Consider the following 16907-nt stretch of genomic DNA (forward strand, 5'->3'; position numbering starts at 1 on the left):
TGTTATCTTGACTGTTCTGTTAGTTTAGCCTTTTCGGCTTACTATTTGTTCTCCCTTTGATTTTTTGTACAACCACCTTGGGGATCTTTTCCCCATTACTTACTTTTTCTTTTAACTCTCAACAACCCCTTTCCTCTAAAGCAGTGGTGTCAAACTCGCAGCCCACCAGGTACTATTTTGAGGCTGTCAGTATGATTATCATAATCACAAAGGTAAAATAAAACAGTTTCTTGATCATATGTCTCTTTAGCTATAAATTACAATATTATTATTAAGACAGCCAAAAGGAAAGATTTATAAACTATAAAGAGTTTCACCCCATGCAAAATTGTCATTTCTTTAATAAGACATTAAGGGGCTCATAATCGAAAGAGAAAAATGTCCAAAAACTGGCCTAAATCGGCACTTGGACGAACATTTCTCTAAAACGTCCAAGTGCCGATAATCAAACCAGGTTTTGGATGTATTTCTAAATGACTTAGGCCTTCATAGAGCCGCTCAACGTCCAAAGCTAAATGGGGCGTTTCGGGAGGCGTGTCAAGGGCGGGAGTTGGGCGGGACATGGGCCGGCTTAGACTTAGTCATACAGCATGTATAACCGAAAGTTAAACAACAGAGTCTAGAGGAAACTTGGTCGTTTTGACTTAGACCATCTAAAACATGGTCTAAGTCACTAAAACCCACCTAAACTCACCAGATAATCACTGAAAACACATAACACAGACCCCCACACACTACCCTAGTGATCACTAACACCCCCCCACTCCAATAAAAATTTTAATCATAACTTGAAATTTCAGCCTCCAGACCATCATCACCTGGCTGCCTAGCATAGGAAAGCCTAGTCGTCCACCCAAAGGCAGCTTAAGTCTTCTTGGGGGTGGGTTTGGGACCCATAGAGAGATGGACCCATGCCCATAAGTTCCTGTAACCACTGCATTGTTACTGAAACATGTGCACCTCCCTATACACCCCCAAAACCCTTTTGTATTGGCATATAAGTGGCTTCTGCATCCATAAGGGCTATAGGGGTGGTAGATAAGTGGGTCTAGGGGATTCTGGAGGTGGTTTGGGGGGCTCATCATCACCTATAAGGGAGCTGTAATGCGGTGAAACCATGGCACCCTATTTGTGAAGTTCACAGCAGTGCCCTGTAAGGTACCCCACTATTTAGGTGCCCTGTCTGGGTGTTCTGTCAATCACTTTGCAGACCCCTCCCACGTCCAACAGGGCTTGTTCTAGACATTTTTTACTTGGATGGACATTTGTACAAAAATGGACTATAAAGATAGACGTTTTAGATCAGATCTGCAGGATGTATAATTTGGACGATTTTCGAAAGTCAAAAGAAGTTGGACATCTCTTTCGAAAATGTCACTTAGGCACTTTTTGACTTTGGACGACTTGCGAAATGGACGTAAACGGACTTAGACGTCCCTTTTGATTATGCCCCTCCACGTATTTTTTTCTGTGGTACTCCAATTACCTACAAATCCAAAATGTGGCCCTGCAAAGGGTTTGAGTTTGAGACCACTGCTCTAGAGGAATACACAAATTTAAATTAGTATTCCCTTCCACTAGGGGTATACAAACCTTAGGTAGGATTTCTTACTCTATGGCATTTGCTTTGGTAAAAATCTGGAATGGTCTTCCTTCAGAAATTAGACTCCTCTCTTCTTTGACACTTTTTAAAAAAACTTTTTAAGAAATTCTTATCTGATAAATAAGGGACTGTAACAGATGAATTTTTGTCCTATCATTGTCTCCTTTGCTTAATTTTGTGAACCAGATCGAGTTCCTTTCAGGGAATGATCCGATATATAAGACCAAGGATTGGATTGGATTGAAATGTATGATAAGGTGGTATAACAAATTTTTAATAAACTTGGAACACCTGCCTGTTGAGAACAGAATTAGTTTGCACCTGGTGACTTCTGATTTCATTACCCAAGCAAAGATATCTGGGAATGAGTTATTTTGGTCCTAAGGAGCAGCCTTTCACTCATGATTTTGAACACTGGTGGTGGCATCAGAATAGACCAAAGAACATACACCAGCCACAACTGCTCTGTAAAGAAAAATATCCTAGGACTCTTGTCCAAACACCTTTTCCCAGGCTAAGCAGAAGGCAAATAAAATCTTAACGTGTCTTAAGTGTTTTTAAGTTTAATGAGTTCAGTGTATTGGGAGAGAACAATATAATGTTTTTCAGTTTTACTGTTTCGTCCATCTTTGCTGTGTTGCAAATAAACTGTGAATCGCTCTTTCATGTCTCTCCTCAGGTGCCCAACTCCTGGCTGTGATGGCTCTGGACACATAACTGGAAATTATGCATCACATAGGAGGTAGGTTTGTTAGGGGGGGAGGGGGGGATTGTCTGGGGTATTTTTGGTGGGGGAAGTCCAGAATATTTGTTTTAATCTGTGTTTTACCATGAAGCTTTACAGAGAATTCGATAAAACACTGATTTCTCTGGCAACAGAAGCCTATTTTTGTCTCTGACTTTTGTTATGTTCTCAGAATCTGATGATGAGTTATATTCACTCACATAAAAGACACAGAGTCAGATGATATTTGCTACGGTAGTCCTGGGGATTGTGCTGCCTGTGTTTGTAACTTCTATTTTAGCTTTCTACCACTATGAGAAGAGAGCTAAGAATTTTGTTTAAATGATTCCATAACATATGACTTACTTTTATTGGAAATGTTCTTATCTTGAGTTCATGGGGAAAACCCCCCATTTTTGTATTATTTTTCTAGCATGAAAGCTGAATTCTGAGTTAGTGAGATGGAAAATGAATGAAAGATGAGAAAGGTAGAGGAATTATTCATTGCACGTTACAAAACAAAACACTCACTTATGTCTTTGGGCTTCTTTCTTTAATAGTTTGTCAGGTTGCCCTCGTGCCAAGAAAAGTGGCATGAAGATAACCCCCACAAAAGATGACAAAGAGGACCCAGAGCTAATGAAGTGAGTTTCGTAGAACTGTTATTTTTCATTTTATTAATGTATTTATTTTTATATAGAGACAATTGTCTCTGCTTGAAGTAAGATCTCAGGAAAAAACTAGAAAATCTATGAATCAAAATCTAACCTAATCTAAACTAAATCTTAGATTTATATACCGGATCATCCCTAAAGATATAGGGCTCGACTTGGTTTACAATAAAAATATGTTTACAAAGATGTGCTGATTTTAAAATAGATCATTAGGAGTTACATTCAATAAAATGTTGAAACATCGTAGTTTTTAAAATTTTACAGAAAACCTGAAAAGAAATACATGAACGGTTAGGTCATTCCATAGTGCAGTCAACAGGAAGGAAAAAGATTGATCAATTGATCGAGAACCTTTGACTGAAGGAAAAGATAACTTATGTATATGAATAGTTCTACAACCCAAAATGTTTGAGGAATTTAAGGTTAAAGGTAGCAGAGAGTCAAATAATCCATTAATAATTTTATAAACAATACAAGCACTTTTAAACTAAACTCTGTAACAAAACGGGAGCCAGTGTAAGTTCTTAAACAATGGAGAAACATGCTTGAAGTTTGACTTTCCAAAAATTAGTTGTGCCACAGTGTTCTGTATTAATTGTAACCTTTTCTGATTCCCTTTGTCCAACTGAGCTAAAATAACTGACTGGACCAATACTGCAAAATGATGTTGGTAAAATACAGGGTGGACACTTTTCAATGTCCGTAAACTAAAAAAACATTTCTTAATCAGATGATTTACCTGATGATGGAAAGAAAAAGAAGAAACTAAAATGATTCCCAGTACTCTAGAAGAGAACTCTATTGGTAGAACTTCACCAATATTAAGTGTAACTCTGCTTGGAATATTTGCAAATTCAGGACCAAACCAAAACAATTTTGTTTTTGTTGGACCTGAAGTGACCAATGGTGAAGTTTGGAAATACATGAATTAATATTAGCAGAAAAATTGCTCAAATTCAAATCTACTTCCTGTAAAATAAAAATATCATTGGCATATGTGAATAAAGTTTCAATAGAGTTTACTTGAAAGACGTTTAATGCAGTCATATAAATATTAAAAAGAACAGGGGACAATGGTGAACCTTGAGGGACCCCACAGTCCGAAGATCACGCAGTAGATGTTGTACCATTGAAATTTACCATGTATGATCGCAATGACAGAAATCCTTTGAACCAGTTGAGGATGTTACCCTCCAAACCTAAATCAGACAATAGTTGAACAAGAATTTCATGGTTCACAACATCAATGGGTGCTGAAAGATCAAATTGCAATAAAATTGCAAAACGATTCTGTGAAAGTAAACTTTGAATTTTAGAGAACAAGGATATCAGTAAAGTTTCTGTACTGTAGTTGGAGTGAAAACCATGTTGAAATGGAGATAGTATGGAAAACTTGTCTATATAACTTGATAATTGTTTAGAGATTATTGACTCAATTAATGTGTTTAATAAAGGTATATTAGCGATTGGGCGATAGTTTGTCGGAACAGATTGATCTAAGGACAGACCTTTCAATAAAGGGGTAAGAACTATATGACCCATCGAAGTAGAAAAATAGCCAGAATCTAGAAAACAATTTATCAGTGAAGTTAACCAAGAAATAGCCTGGCCTAGAATATCTCGAAAAATATAAGATGGACAAGGATCCAGAGAGCAATTACTCCAACTTAGTCTATTGCATAAGGTCCTAACCTGATCTTCCAATGTATATGCAAATTCTTTCCAATATCTGTTCACCAGGATAGTATTTGTTGTTTCCACTTTCTACTTTAGGGAAAAGGGTTCTGATATTTTTAATTTTATCATTTAAAAACTTTGCAAATTCCTCTGCCTTAGGTACACTATTCTCATAGTTATTCTTATAGATAGCGGTAAGGGATTTCCAAAGTTGGAATATTAGGAGCACATGTAAACATGTTCTGGAGAAAATGGTGTTGGGATACCAACTCCCAATCATAATACTGCAGCTTTGAAAAAGCAGAATATATACAAGCCCCTACATCTGTCTATACATTTTCTGCAATTGGGGAGCTGCCATCCTAAAATGCCTGTCAGGAAAAGGCTCAGATGGGCTGAAGCTAGTGGGATCATGATGCTAAATTTCAGACACTATAACCTATCTTTAACATCAACATTGCTGACCTCAAGGCAGTGGCATACTAAAGTGTGTGTGTGGGAAGGGGGGGGGGGGGCAGGGGGAACGATCTGCCCTGGGTGCAGACTTTAAGAGGGCTGGCACTGGCATCAAGAATTTCTTCTCAGAAGCAGCAGCACTTACAATTTACTTCTCTTGTTGGCATCTACTGGGTCCTGCCTTCGTGGAAACAGGAAGTAGGTAGGACCTAGCAGAGAGGAAGGCCTGATGCCGGCAAGAGCAGCAAATTGTGAATGTTGCGCTGCTGACTGGAGGGTGACAAAGGGAGGGAAGATTTTATCTTCAGCAATTCAGTGTCCTCAGTTCTGAATCCCTGCAGGTTTGCACTAGAGACTTTTCTAGCATTCTACTTCAGCAGGGTATTAACAGTCACTTGCAAAGTCCCACTGAGAGGAACATATTTAGTTCTTGTTGCTTTTTTTTTAAATTCATCCTTCAAGTCATTTACTGCAGATTTGCTTGAACAAATCTCCTTAACCTTGAGGCTCACCCTGGAGGAGTAAACTACAACAAAGAATGGCTGTCTAATTGATCAGCCACTTCTAACACTTCAGTTAAATACAAACGGTGAGGGAAAACCAGACAAAAGCAGCTGTTTGGTGCAATAAGGTACTAGTTTATTTTGTACAATCAAACTGTAATGGAACTTAAATTAACAGTATGAAATATGAAACAGTTGTACCATAAGGGCTGCATACTTAATGCTGGAAGTTTATTTTTTTCCGATCCTCCAGAGGATTCAGTAATTTGCTTGTGATCATATAAAAGCAACGCTCTTCTGAATTTAGCAAGGTTCCTGCTGGTAAGGATATTATACATGAATTGTGCTACACTGGCAAATGATTAAAATCAAGATCAGCATTTTCCAAATTAACTCAGAAAAACTATTGCAGAGCTGCACTTTGCTGCCATTCAAAGGAAATGTCACAGCAGTGAAGGGGAGAGTTCTGAATTTTAGGCAGATTCACTAGAAAATGAGCCCTAAATCTCTCCTTGCTAGTCAGATTCCACTCCTGGTATGGGGAACATTTTGGTATCTCCAGATACTTGCAGACTGCTGTAAGAAAATTAACAGAATGGGTTAATTTATTTACATTTAAAAGAATTCAATTCAATTCCTTGCTCTCTTGAGAGGGGACATGATAGAAACATTCAAGATAATGAAGGGACTAGACTTAGTAGATAAAGACAGGTTGTTCACCCTCTCCAAGGTGGGGAGAACGAGAGGGCACTCTAAAGTTAAAAGGGGATAGATTCCGTACAAACGTAAGGAAGTTCTTTTTCACCCAGAGAGTGGTGGAAAACTGGAACGCTCTTCCGGAGGCTGTCGTAGGGGGAAAACACCCTCCAGGGATTCAAGACAAAGTTAGACAAGTTCCTGCTAGATCAGAACGTACGCAGGTAAGGCTAGACTCAGTTAGGGCTCAGGTCCTTGACCTAGGGGGCCGCCGCAGGAATGGACTGCTGGGCACGATGGACCACTGGCAATTCTTATGTTCTTTTTTAAAAAAATCTTTATTAACTTTCAAATATTAACAGTGCAACACACAGGTATAAGAACATATAACAAGTCAAGTAAAGCACATTCAACTTACAGATATTCAAAATCAATCATTTTATCCCACCCACCCATCGATTAATCAATAACACAAATGTATATACTCTTTCAATAACCTACACTTATTTAAAATAATACAACAGTACAATCCCTCCTCATTCCCTCCCACCCTAGATGTGTTAGGAAATGGCACAGAAATGAAAGACAAAAACAACTACAGAGAAGTAATAAAGGATGTCAACGGGCCCCAAACCAGTTTAAATACATTATTATGCCCCAGCAATTTAGCATTCATTTTTTCATATCTATAACTGGAGCATAGGTTCGCCCACCAAAAAGTAAAATTGAGGCAATCTCAGTTCTTCCAATTACGTGTTATCATCTGCATGGCTATCCCAGTCATAATTAAGAAAAGCCGGCATTTATAACATTTTTATGTTCTCTCAGCTAATGAGTTTGAAAACATGGGAGTCAATATTTGAAGTGATTTACCGTATTTTCTCGCATATAATGCGCGCGTTATACGTGGTTTTTATGTACCGCGCATACCCTCGCACGTTATACGCATGAGCGCGTTGTACAAAATTTTTTTTACATAGTTCCCCCCCCGACGTCCGATTCACCCCCCGCAGGACCGCTCGCACCCCCACCCCGAAGGACCGCTCGCACGCACTCCCACCCGCACCACCACAGCCTCCCGACCCCCCCCCCCATCTTGTAGAAGCTCCTACCGGTGTCCTGCTGCTTCCTCTTGGCGGTCCCAACACCCGACATGATCGGGGCAAGAGGGAACTCAAGCCCTCTTGTCCCAGCCAACCGCGGCACCCCCGACACAATCGGGGCAAGAGGGAGCTCAAGCCCTCTTGAACCCCTGACTCCCCGACACGATCGGGGCAAAAGGGAGCCCAAGCCCTCTTGCCCCGCCGACTCCCCAACTCACCGACAATATCGGGGCAGGAGGGAGCCCAAGTCCTCCTGGCCCTGGCAACCCCCCCCTCCCGCTAGTTGTTCGGGCCAGGAGGGAGCCCAAACCCTCCTGTCCACGGCGACCCCCTACCCCTACCCCGCACTACATTATGGGCAGGAGGGATCCCAGGCCCTCCTGCCCTCGACGCAAACCCCCCTCCCCCCAACGACCGCCCCCTCCCACAGCCGACCCGCGACCCCCCTGGCCGACCCCCACGAAACCCCCACCCCCCTTCCCCGTACCTTTGTGTAGTTGGCCGGACAGACGGGAGTCAAACTCGCCTGTCCGGCAGGCAGCCAACAACGGAATGAGGCCAGATTGGCCCATCCGTCCCAAAGCTCTGCCTACTGGTGGGGCCTAAGGTGCCTGGGCCAATCAGAATAGGCCCGGGAGCCTTAGGTCCCACCTGGGGGCGGGGCCTGAGGCACCTGGGCCCAACCCGACCATGTGCCCAAGGCCCCGCCCCCAGGAGGGACCTAAGGCTCCCGGGCCTATTCTGATTGGCCCAGGCGCCTTAGGCCCCACCAGTAGGCAGAGCTTTGGGACGGATGGGCCAATTCCGTCGTTGGCTGCCTGCCGGACAGGCGGGTTTGGCTCCCGTCTGTCCGGCCAACTACACAAAGGTACGGGGAAGGGGGGTGGGGGTGTCGTGGGGGTCGGCCAGGGGGGTCACGGGTCGGCTGGGGGGGCGGTCGGAGGTTCTTGGGGGGGCGGTCGTTGGGAGGGGGGTTTGCGTCGAGGGCAGGAGGGCCTGGGATCCCTCCTGCCCGTAATGTAGTGCGGGGTGGGGGTAGGGGGTCGCGTGGCCAGAACGGTTTGGGCTCCCTCCTGGCCCGAACAACTAGCGGGGGGGGGGGGGTCGCCAGGGCCAGGAGGACTTGGGCTCCCTCCTGGCCCGATATTGTCGGGGAGTTGGGGAGTCGGGGGGGCAAGAGGGCTTGAGCTCCCTCTTGCCCGATCGTGTCGGGGAGTCGGGGGGGGGGCAAGAGGGCTTGAGCATCCTCTTGCCCCAATCATGTCGGGGGTGCCGCGGTTGGCTGGGGCAAGAGGGCTTGAGTTCCCTCTTGCCCCGATCGTGTCGGGGGGTCGGGGGGGGCAAGAGGGCTTGAGCTCCCTCTTGCCCCAATCGTGTCGGGGGTGCCGCGGTTGGCTGGGGCAAGAGGGCTTGAGCTCCCTCTTGTCCCGATCGTGTCGGGGAGTCGGGGTGGGGGGGGGCAAGAGGGCTTGAGCTCCCTCTTGCCCCGATCGTGTTGGGGGTGTCGCAGTTGGCTGGGGCAAGAGTGCTTGAGCTCCCTCTTATCCCGATCGTGTCGGGGGTGCCGCGGTTGGCTGGGGCAAGAGGGCTTGAGCTCCCTTTTGCCCCGATCGTGTCGGGGAGTCGGGACCGCCAAGAGGAAGCAGCAGGACACCGGTAGGAGCTTCTACATGATGGGGGGGGTCGAGAGCCTGTGGGGGTGCGAGCGGTCCTTCAGGGTGGGGGTGCGGGTGCGGGTGGGAGTGCGTGCGAGCGGTCCTTCGGGGTGCGGGGGCGTGCGAGCGGTCCTTCGCGGTGGGGGTGCGAACGGTCCTGCCGGGGGGGGGGGTGAATCGGACGTCGGGGGGGGGGGCATCAGGCTTTCAGGGTGGGGACAGGACTTCAAGGGGGAGAGGAGAGTCAGGGCGGGCGAAAGGAGAGTCGGGGTGTCCAGAGGAGAGTCGGGGCGGGCGAAAGGAGAGTCAGGCGGCGACCGGAGAGTCGGGCAGCATGCACGGTATACGGGTGTGCGCAGTATATAAAAATTTCTGTACATAGATTTTTGTTTTTCGCGCACTATACCCGTGTGCGTGTTTTACACGGGTGCTTGTTATCTACGTGAAAATACGGTAACCATCCAGAAATGGATCCTGGCTAGTTAACTCACTTGTTTGGTGCTAAACGTTGAAATGTCTAGTTAGCGTCTATCTCAAAACTGGCTATTTTGGGGGCGAGTCAGCACTTGGCTTATTACATGCCAATATTTGGTACTTAACTGGCCAAGATAATCACATAAATGGGATCACATAAAAGGCAATCCTAGAAACATGATGGTAGATAAAGGCCAAATCCAGTCTGCCCATCTGCAGCATCCATTATCTCCTCAAGAGAGTCCCACGTGCCTGTTCCACGCTTTCTTGAGCTCAGATATAGTCTTTGTTTCCACCACTTCTAACAGGAGACTATCCCATGCATCTACTATCCTTTCTATAAAAAAGAATCTTTATGCGGTTCACCATAGCCAATTAAATGCTGAATATTGAATTGATTGATTTATTGCTTGAAGACTTACAAAACTGTTTTTAGTTGTCAAAGCAAAACAAAATGGTGCACAATTCTAAAACAAAATCCATAAAGAATGGAAATACAAAATTCAATAGGAAAGCAACCATTCACACTGATGAACCAAAGTAGCAAAGTTAAACGGCAGACATAAAAACAACAAATATATTAATAGGGAAACAGGTGAGCAGTCCAGACCAAAGGAACCAGAGTCTCAGCCAGAGCATGCCTGTTGAAATAACCATGTCTTAATTGCAGCTTTAAAGAGTGGGACGAGAAGTTCTCATGGATTAATAAAAGCAGAGAATTCCAGAGCGCAGGGGCCATAAAAAAGAAGGCACATAGACTCATAGTGAGTCACTTACGGACTGGGAAGGACCATACAGTAGTCATTGATTGAGTGAAGTGCCTGGAAGGGAGTGTATGGAATGGTTAAGTAATGTTAGCAGGAAGGTTTCCCCATAGGGAAGTCTTTGAAGGCTGGAAGAAAAATCTTGAACTTAACCCTAAATTCGACTGGCAACCAGTGGTGTTCATTGAGCAGAGGTGTCACATGCACAGATTGACTAGAATGACAGAGCAGACGGATGGCAGAATTTTGTAGGGTTTGAAACTTCTTCAGAAGGGAATGAGAGATACCAGAATGAACATTGTAGCAGTTGAGTCTAGTCATAAAAAGGACAATAAGAAACAAATTACAGGTTGTATGAAGTTGATGTGAAAACCTGCTTTACATACCTTGTAGAGCTGAAACTTGAAGAGTGAAAATCAAAGATAATTCCCAGGTATTAAAATGAGTCAATTGGAGTAATAGTTGTGCCTAAGACATATAAATCTGAATTTGGAAGAGATAAGGATCCTGTAAGCAAATAGGCAACGGTCTTTTCTGGATTGAGAACTAACCGATTTTCTGCCGACCACAGAACAATCCTGTTTAAGCAGATTCATAAACGGCTAACATCAGGATTTATTGGACTGGTAATGCAGAAGGAGAATGTCAACAGCATAAATATGAAATGAAATTGCAATTTATTGCCAACAGGTTTAGGAATAAATTAAATAAGAAAGGAAAGAGGAAAGGGTCTTGTGATATTCCACAATGCAGAGGATGGGTGGCTGATTCCAAAGATGAGGTGACAACTGTAAAAGACCAATCTTGAAGAAAAGACTGAAACCACTCTGCAACACTATACCCCTCAAGTCTAAATCTGAAAGTTGGGATAAGAGGAGTCAACCAGGTCAAATGTCATTGACAGGTCTAGAGAGATAAGAAGGCTTATCTGATGGTTATCCAAATTGGAATGGACCTCACTATGAACTGATGTTATAATTGATTTTGGAAAGAAAACTTAAGTTTGAAACTGGGTAGTAGTGGGCAGGAATGGATGGATCAAAGTGTTGGTGTTTTTTAAAGATGGTATAAAGGATTATTTCCATTGAGATGGACAAAGACTGAACTTTAAATTCTGAGCGAACAGAAAGAAGGAAACCTGATATTTTGAACCAGAATAAACGAATAAAAAACATAAAACATAACATACAATTTTATTTCTGTATTGCAATACCTTGCAGTTCAATGCAGTGTACAAATTAATAAAACTGAACAATATCAGTGAATTACATGTAGATCAATTACAGTAATAACATAATCGGCAAATAATAAACAAATATGCTTTTAAAAGTTTTCTGAAATATCAAACTAGGGAGATATTAAATTATTTTGTGATGATATAAATATGTATACCAAAATATCACAACTTTAACCAATAAAGCTTAGTAAATTAAAGTAAAGTGCTCAGACCCTACAACCAAACTGTTCAGTGAAGTCACCAAACTGTGGTTGCCACTGGGACCATCACTGCCTTTACTGTCCCAAACCGCCTATGTTGTAAATTATGAAATACTTTATAGCAATGAAAGATCAAAAAGAACTTATCTTTTGATTTCAAGGCAGTCAGATGAACAGAACTCTTTAGGCAACCACAGTGTAAAAATCGTGCTCTAAAGTGCTGGTGTTTGAAATGAAATGAAAACCGTGAAATGAGATACCCCCTCCCCCCACTCGAGTTTCGCACTCTTCCTCAGGAGGGATCACTTCTCACAGCAAATTCATACTCAAAAGACTGGCAAGAACTGAACTACACATCTCTGGATGTAGAGCAGGGGTGCCCAATAGGTCAATCGCGATCAACTGGTAGATCGCCAAGGCAAAGTGAGTCCGAGATTCTCGGTGAGAACGGGAACCCGAAGGCCTTGAGCATGGGCAGATGCTCAAGGCCCAGTGCGAAGAAGGCAGATCTTCGGGCACCGGCATGTCTTGTGCATTGGTGCCAGTGCCAAATGGGGGTAAGGAATGTGATCGGGGCATGCCGGATTGCGGTGAGGGGGGGGGGGCGCTCATAAATCGAGGCACACTCGGTTTCCGAGGCACCGATTTTGTGAATGTTTTGCTCGTCTTGCAAAACACTCGCAAACTGGTGCACTCGTAAACCGAGGTACCACTGTATCTGAAACAGTTTAATTTTACAGCCAAACAAAGTTGCCAAGCTATCAGCATAAGGCATTAAAGTAGAATTAATAGCAAAACGGCCTGTTAGTGATTGAAAGATAGAATAGAGCTCTCTTGTAGGATTAAGAGATTTAAAAATAGGGCTAGAGTAGAATTGCTTTTTGGTTAATCTTAGTTCCCTACAAAGATGTAAGGCTATGTAACTGGCTATGGTTTTGCCGGCTCCATAAACTTGGGAATGCAATGTTGGAAATCAGACATAGCCTGACATTGAATTTATGGGCATAACACCAGCAACAGTCGGCAAAACACTGAGCAACACTTGCTGAATACTGGCTCCCTATGTTTTCCATTATTATTGTAGTAGGCTTAGGGTTCTTATGCCACTGTTATAGGAACAGAAAAGTATGGCAGCACACAGAATTAGAAAGACACCAGGAAGAATTTTACTAGTTCTGCAATCAATGAAATAAAGAAGGAGAAACAAGTACAAATACCACCACTGTTTCTTGTTACCTTTGGCAAGTCACTTAACTCTCCATTGCTCCAGGTACAAACTCAGATTGTGAGCCCTCCAGGGAACGGGAAATACCTGATATACTCTACTTAACTCACTTTGAACAAATGCTGAAAAAGATGTGAGCAAAATCCAAATAACTAACTAAGTAAATGTCTGCTTGGGTTGGGTAGCCAGAGCTAATTCTGATAAGAGGTAACCACACCCCTCCCCCCCTGAGGAGTCAGAACAGGAGATTTACAAAAGCACATCATTGCTTTCCTTCAACAGTGTGGGAAGTGAGGCCTTCCTTAGGTGTTAGGTGCCAGGGATCTTCCCTGTTAATGTGCAGTGTCCCTATCCCTAGGAGTACCAGATTTATTCATGAAAAAAAGGACATGTGGCCTCACTCTTTTCTGCCCCCCTGCCCCGCCCCCCACACAAACCTCATCTCGTCCAGGCCACTTCTGGAGGGCCTCCGAGCATGCACAGATATGACACAACGTCACATGCATGCATGTGATGTCATCCTGTTGCATCAACGCAGCTTCTAGATGTGGCCCCGAGCTCAGGGCATTCCAAAATCCGAACAAACTGCCAGGCTTTGGAAAACCATCTGGACACTTGTATAGTCCTCTAAAAAGAGGACATGTCCAGGTTTCCCAGACATCTGGTAACCCTACCTGTCCCCCTACTTCTTAACATACCTCTCCTCTCCTGTACCAATCCTGCTCATATCTGACTGGCCATCTCATGTACCATCTGTTAGGGAAAGTTTGGGTGCAGGACACCATGTTGCTGTGGAAAACCATGGAAATTCAGCCTCTTGTAGTGATTTTGATCGCTGTTTGCCACAAGTAGCTGAGCAGGTGAAAATGCACTAGAAAGCTAGGCCATGAGGTGCTGAGGCAAACTTTTTGTGGGCATAATTGCTGATGCAGCGATAGCACAGGTTTGCATACATTAGGGGATTTACATGCTAATTTGCACACCTTACAAATCTTTAATTGCATTAATAGTTTCTCATTAGCATAAATGGGTAAAGAGCATCATTACACAGGGATATCAACTCCAGTTTATACCGTGAAAGGACTTCCTAATTTACTTAGGAGTGTCCAGTTATACATGGCTGTTTTACTCCCCAGAAAAGTGACTGCAAATTTTAGTGACCCCTTTGTAATGGTTTTCTACAGAATTTTGGAAAAGGCACTGCTACATTCTGTAACTTTTCATTTTTCCTAGGTGCCCAGTGCCTGGCTGTGATGGACTTGGGCATATTAGTGGGAAATATGCCTCCCATCGAAGTGCATCAGGGTGCCCACTCGCAGCTCGCAGGCAGAAGGAAGGTTCTCTGAATGGAGCCTCATTTTCCTGGAAGTCTTTAAAGAATGAGGGGCCCAGTTGTCCAACTCCTGGATGCGATGGTTCAGGCCATGCCAATGGCAGCTTCCTCACACACAGAAGGTGCGACTTACAGTTACTGTGGATAATACTGCTTCTATTTTAATTTTAAAACATATTGAATAGATTGTGACAATTTGAATTCTGGGCAATCTAACCTTTGCAAAATTTTATCTTAGGGCTCTTTTTATCAAGGTGCGCTAGCGGGGTTAGCGTGTCAGACATTTAATCACGCGCTAACCCCCGCGGCAAGCCAAAAAACTAATGCCTCGTCAATGGAGGCGTTAGTGACTAGCACAGCAGGCAGTTTAACGCACGGTATTCTGCGCGTTAAACCAATACTGCGCCTTGATAAAAAGACCCCTTAGTCACTAGAACATTTGGTAATTTCTCTTGCTTTTTTGATAATACTGGTTTAATTTTATACAGAAATGTTTGTTTATTAAAAACTTGATATACCTCAGTAACATATTACAGATCACAACAGTTTGCAAAACAAGTTAGAATAGAAAAGAACTCCATAAAAACATAGGACAAGACTATATCACAATCAGATGAGTGCCAATAAAACTGGTATCTGTAGAAAAGGAGAAACCTTGTTATAGTTTTAAGGTTAATCAATATACGAGGTGTGATAAAAAAATATGGTAAATGTTTAAATTTTTAAAAATCTAATCTAACCTTTCATGGTCATTTTGACTTTGGGGAAGAGCCAGAAGTCTCATGGTGCCAGATCCAGTGAATAAAGTGGATGAGAACACACTGTAATGTTTTTATTTGAATGAAATTGCCATACCAGAAATGATGTGTGACACGGAGCGTTGTCATGATGGAGGATAAAACCGTTTGCCCGTTTCTCAGGCCATATTCATTTGCCTCATGTTCAAATCTGTTGTTTAAGTGTTTTGAACGGAGCCATAAGAGATGTTCAGATGCTCAGAAATGTCCCTAATAGTCAATCGCATGTTTGATCGAATCATTTTGCTTACTCTTTCAATATTCTCTTGGGTCTTTGATGTTGAAGGACGTCCCAATCTCTCCTCATCTTCAACTGATTCATAACCGTTATGAAATTGCTCGAACCACTTATAAACCATCTTCATGGTCACTGCAGCTTCACCATAAACTAATTTTAACATTTTGTGTGTTTCTTTAGCACTTTGGTCTTACAGTTTGAAACAAAATTTCATGTTGTTCATGATCCATGGTTTATGGTACACTTTAAAACACACCTTCTCTCAATCATAGCTCACAACCAACTGACTGCACCGAACAAGTTGAAACTTGTCACACACTGTTACTAAGGTTTGACGCACCACTTCCCGTATTGAAGATCCCTGGATGGCACTCAGCAGCAGCATGCACCATATTTTTTTAATTACATCTTGTATGTGATTATTTAGATAGATTTCTTTTCCAAAAGCTAACTCAAAGAAATTAGTTGTTATTAATGTTTTAAATGTCTTGAAATTAGATTACAATTGTATATAATTTGGAAGTTGATTCTTCAAAGTAGGTGCCAGATTTTAAAAAGTCTTTGAATGGGTTGTTTCCCATCTTGCAGACTCATGCATAGCTTTGGGAAAAGTAAGTGACTTAGGGCTATAATGCTGTAAGAAAAACTGATATAACATACTGTTGGTCCCATTTTCAAAAGACAAACGTGGTACTTGGATGTTTTAATTGCTAAAATGTCCAAATTGTCATTTTCAAAACTTTTTTTAGATGGTTTTCTATGTAGTTTGCCAGTTGTTTGTCTAAATTTCAAGGGGGGGTGTTTTGAGTGGGACTAGGGTAGACTTATGACCTGGATGTTTTGAAGCGATAAACATTTTACAAAACATCCAGGGCATAATTTGGACATTCGGGGTTCCAAGAAGGTGCTCAAACCAACCAGATGATCACTAGAGACATGACTGTATAACCACCCCCACACTACCCCCAGTGGACACTGACCCCTTCCCATCCCCCAAAGATATGAATTAAACAGTACATACCTATCCATATGACAACAGCAGAAGTTATGGCCAGTCATAGTAGAGCTGCAAGAAAGTGTCTGGAGTAGCCTGGTGGTCAGTTCAGTGGACTCCAGAGAAGGGGACCCAGGCCCATATCCAACTCTAATGCTACACTTGTGGTAGAAAGAGTGAGTTCACCAAAATCCACTAAAACCCTACTGTACTGACATATAGATGAAACCTGTAGGCATGAGGTCTACAGTTGTGTTTGGGATGGTATACAGTTGAGTTTGGTGCACAGTAGGTTTTGGGTGAGTTTTGGAGGGCTCCCCATACACTGTGAGGGAGTTATGGTGAGATGTGTACCTGGGACCCTATATGTGAAGTTCACTACAGTGCCTCCTAGGGCATCCCACTACTCTTCTGGGATGTCGGTGTGGCCAGTCTACTAAAAATGCAGATTCCTACATCCCAATGGATTGGTTTTTTGTGTTTTTCATTTGGACATTTTGTTTTTCCAAAATGGTACAAAAAAAAAAAAAAAAGATAGACGCATTAGGGGCAAA

General features: G+C 43.0%; 1 protein-coding gene across 2 annotated transcripts in view; it reads left to right on the forward strand.

Annotated features, from left to right (window-relative positions):
* The window catches only part of MYT1 (myelin transcription factor 1), a 345874-nt gene that overhangs the window by 304411 nt on the left and 24556 nt on the right, over positions 1 to 16907 (forward strand). For both annotated transcript variants that reach the window (XM_033914908.1, XM_033914909.1), the window contains 3 exons: positions 2283 to 2345; positions 2888 to 2971; positions 14225 to 14446. In XM_033914908.1, the coding sequence (XP_033770799.1) occupies positions 2283 to 2345; positions 2888 to 2971; positions 14225 to 14446 (369 nt within the window). The remainder of the gene's footprint in view (positions 1 to 2282; positions 2346 to 2887; positions 2972 to 14224; positions 14447 to 16907) is intronic.

This window comes from Geotrypetes seraphini, chromosome 11 (genome assembly GCF_902459505.1).
Source record: "Geotrypetes seraphini chromosome 11, aGeoSer1.1, whole genome shotgun sequence".
Taxonomy (NCBI): domain Eukaryota; kingdom Metazoa; phylum Chordata; class Amphibia; order Gymnophiona; family Dermophiidae; genus Geotrypetes; species Geotrypetes seraphini.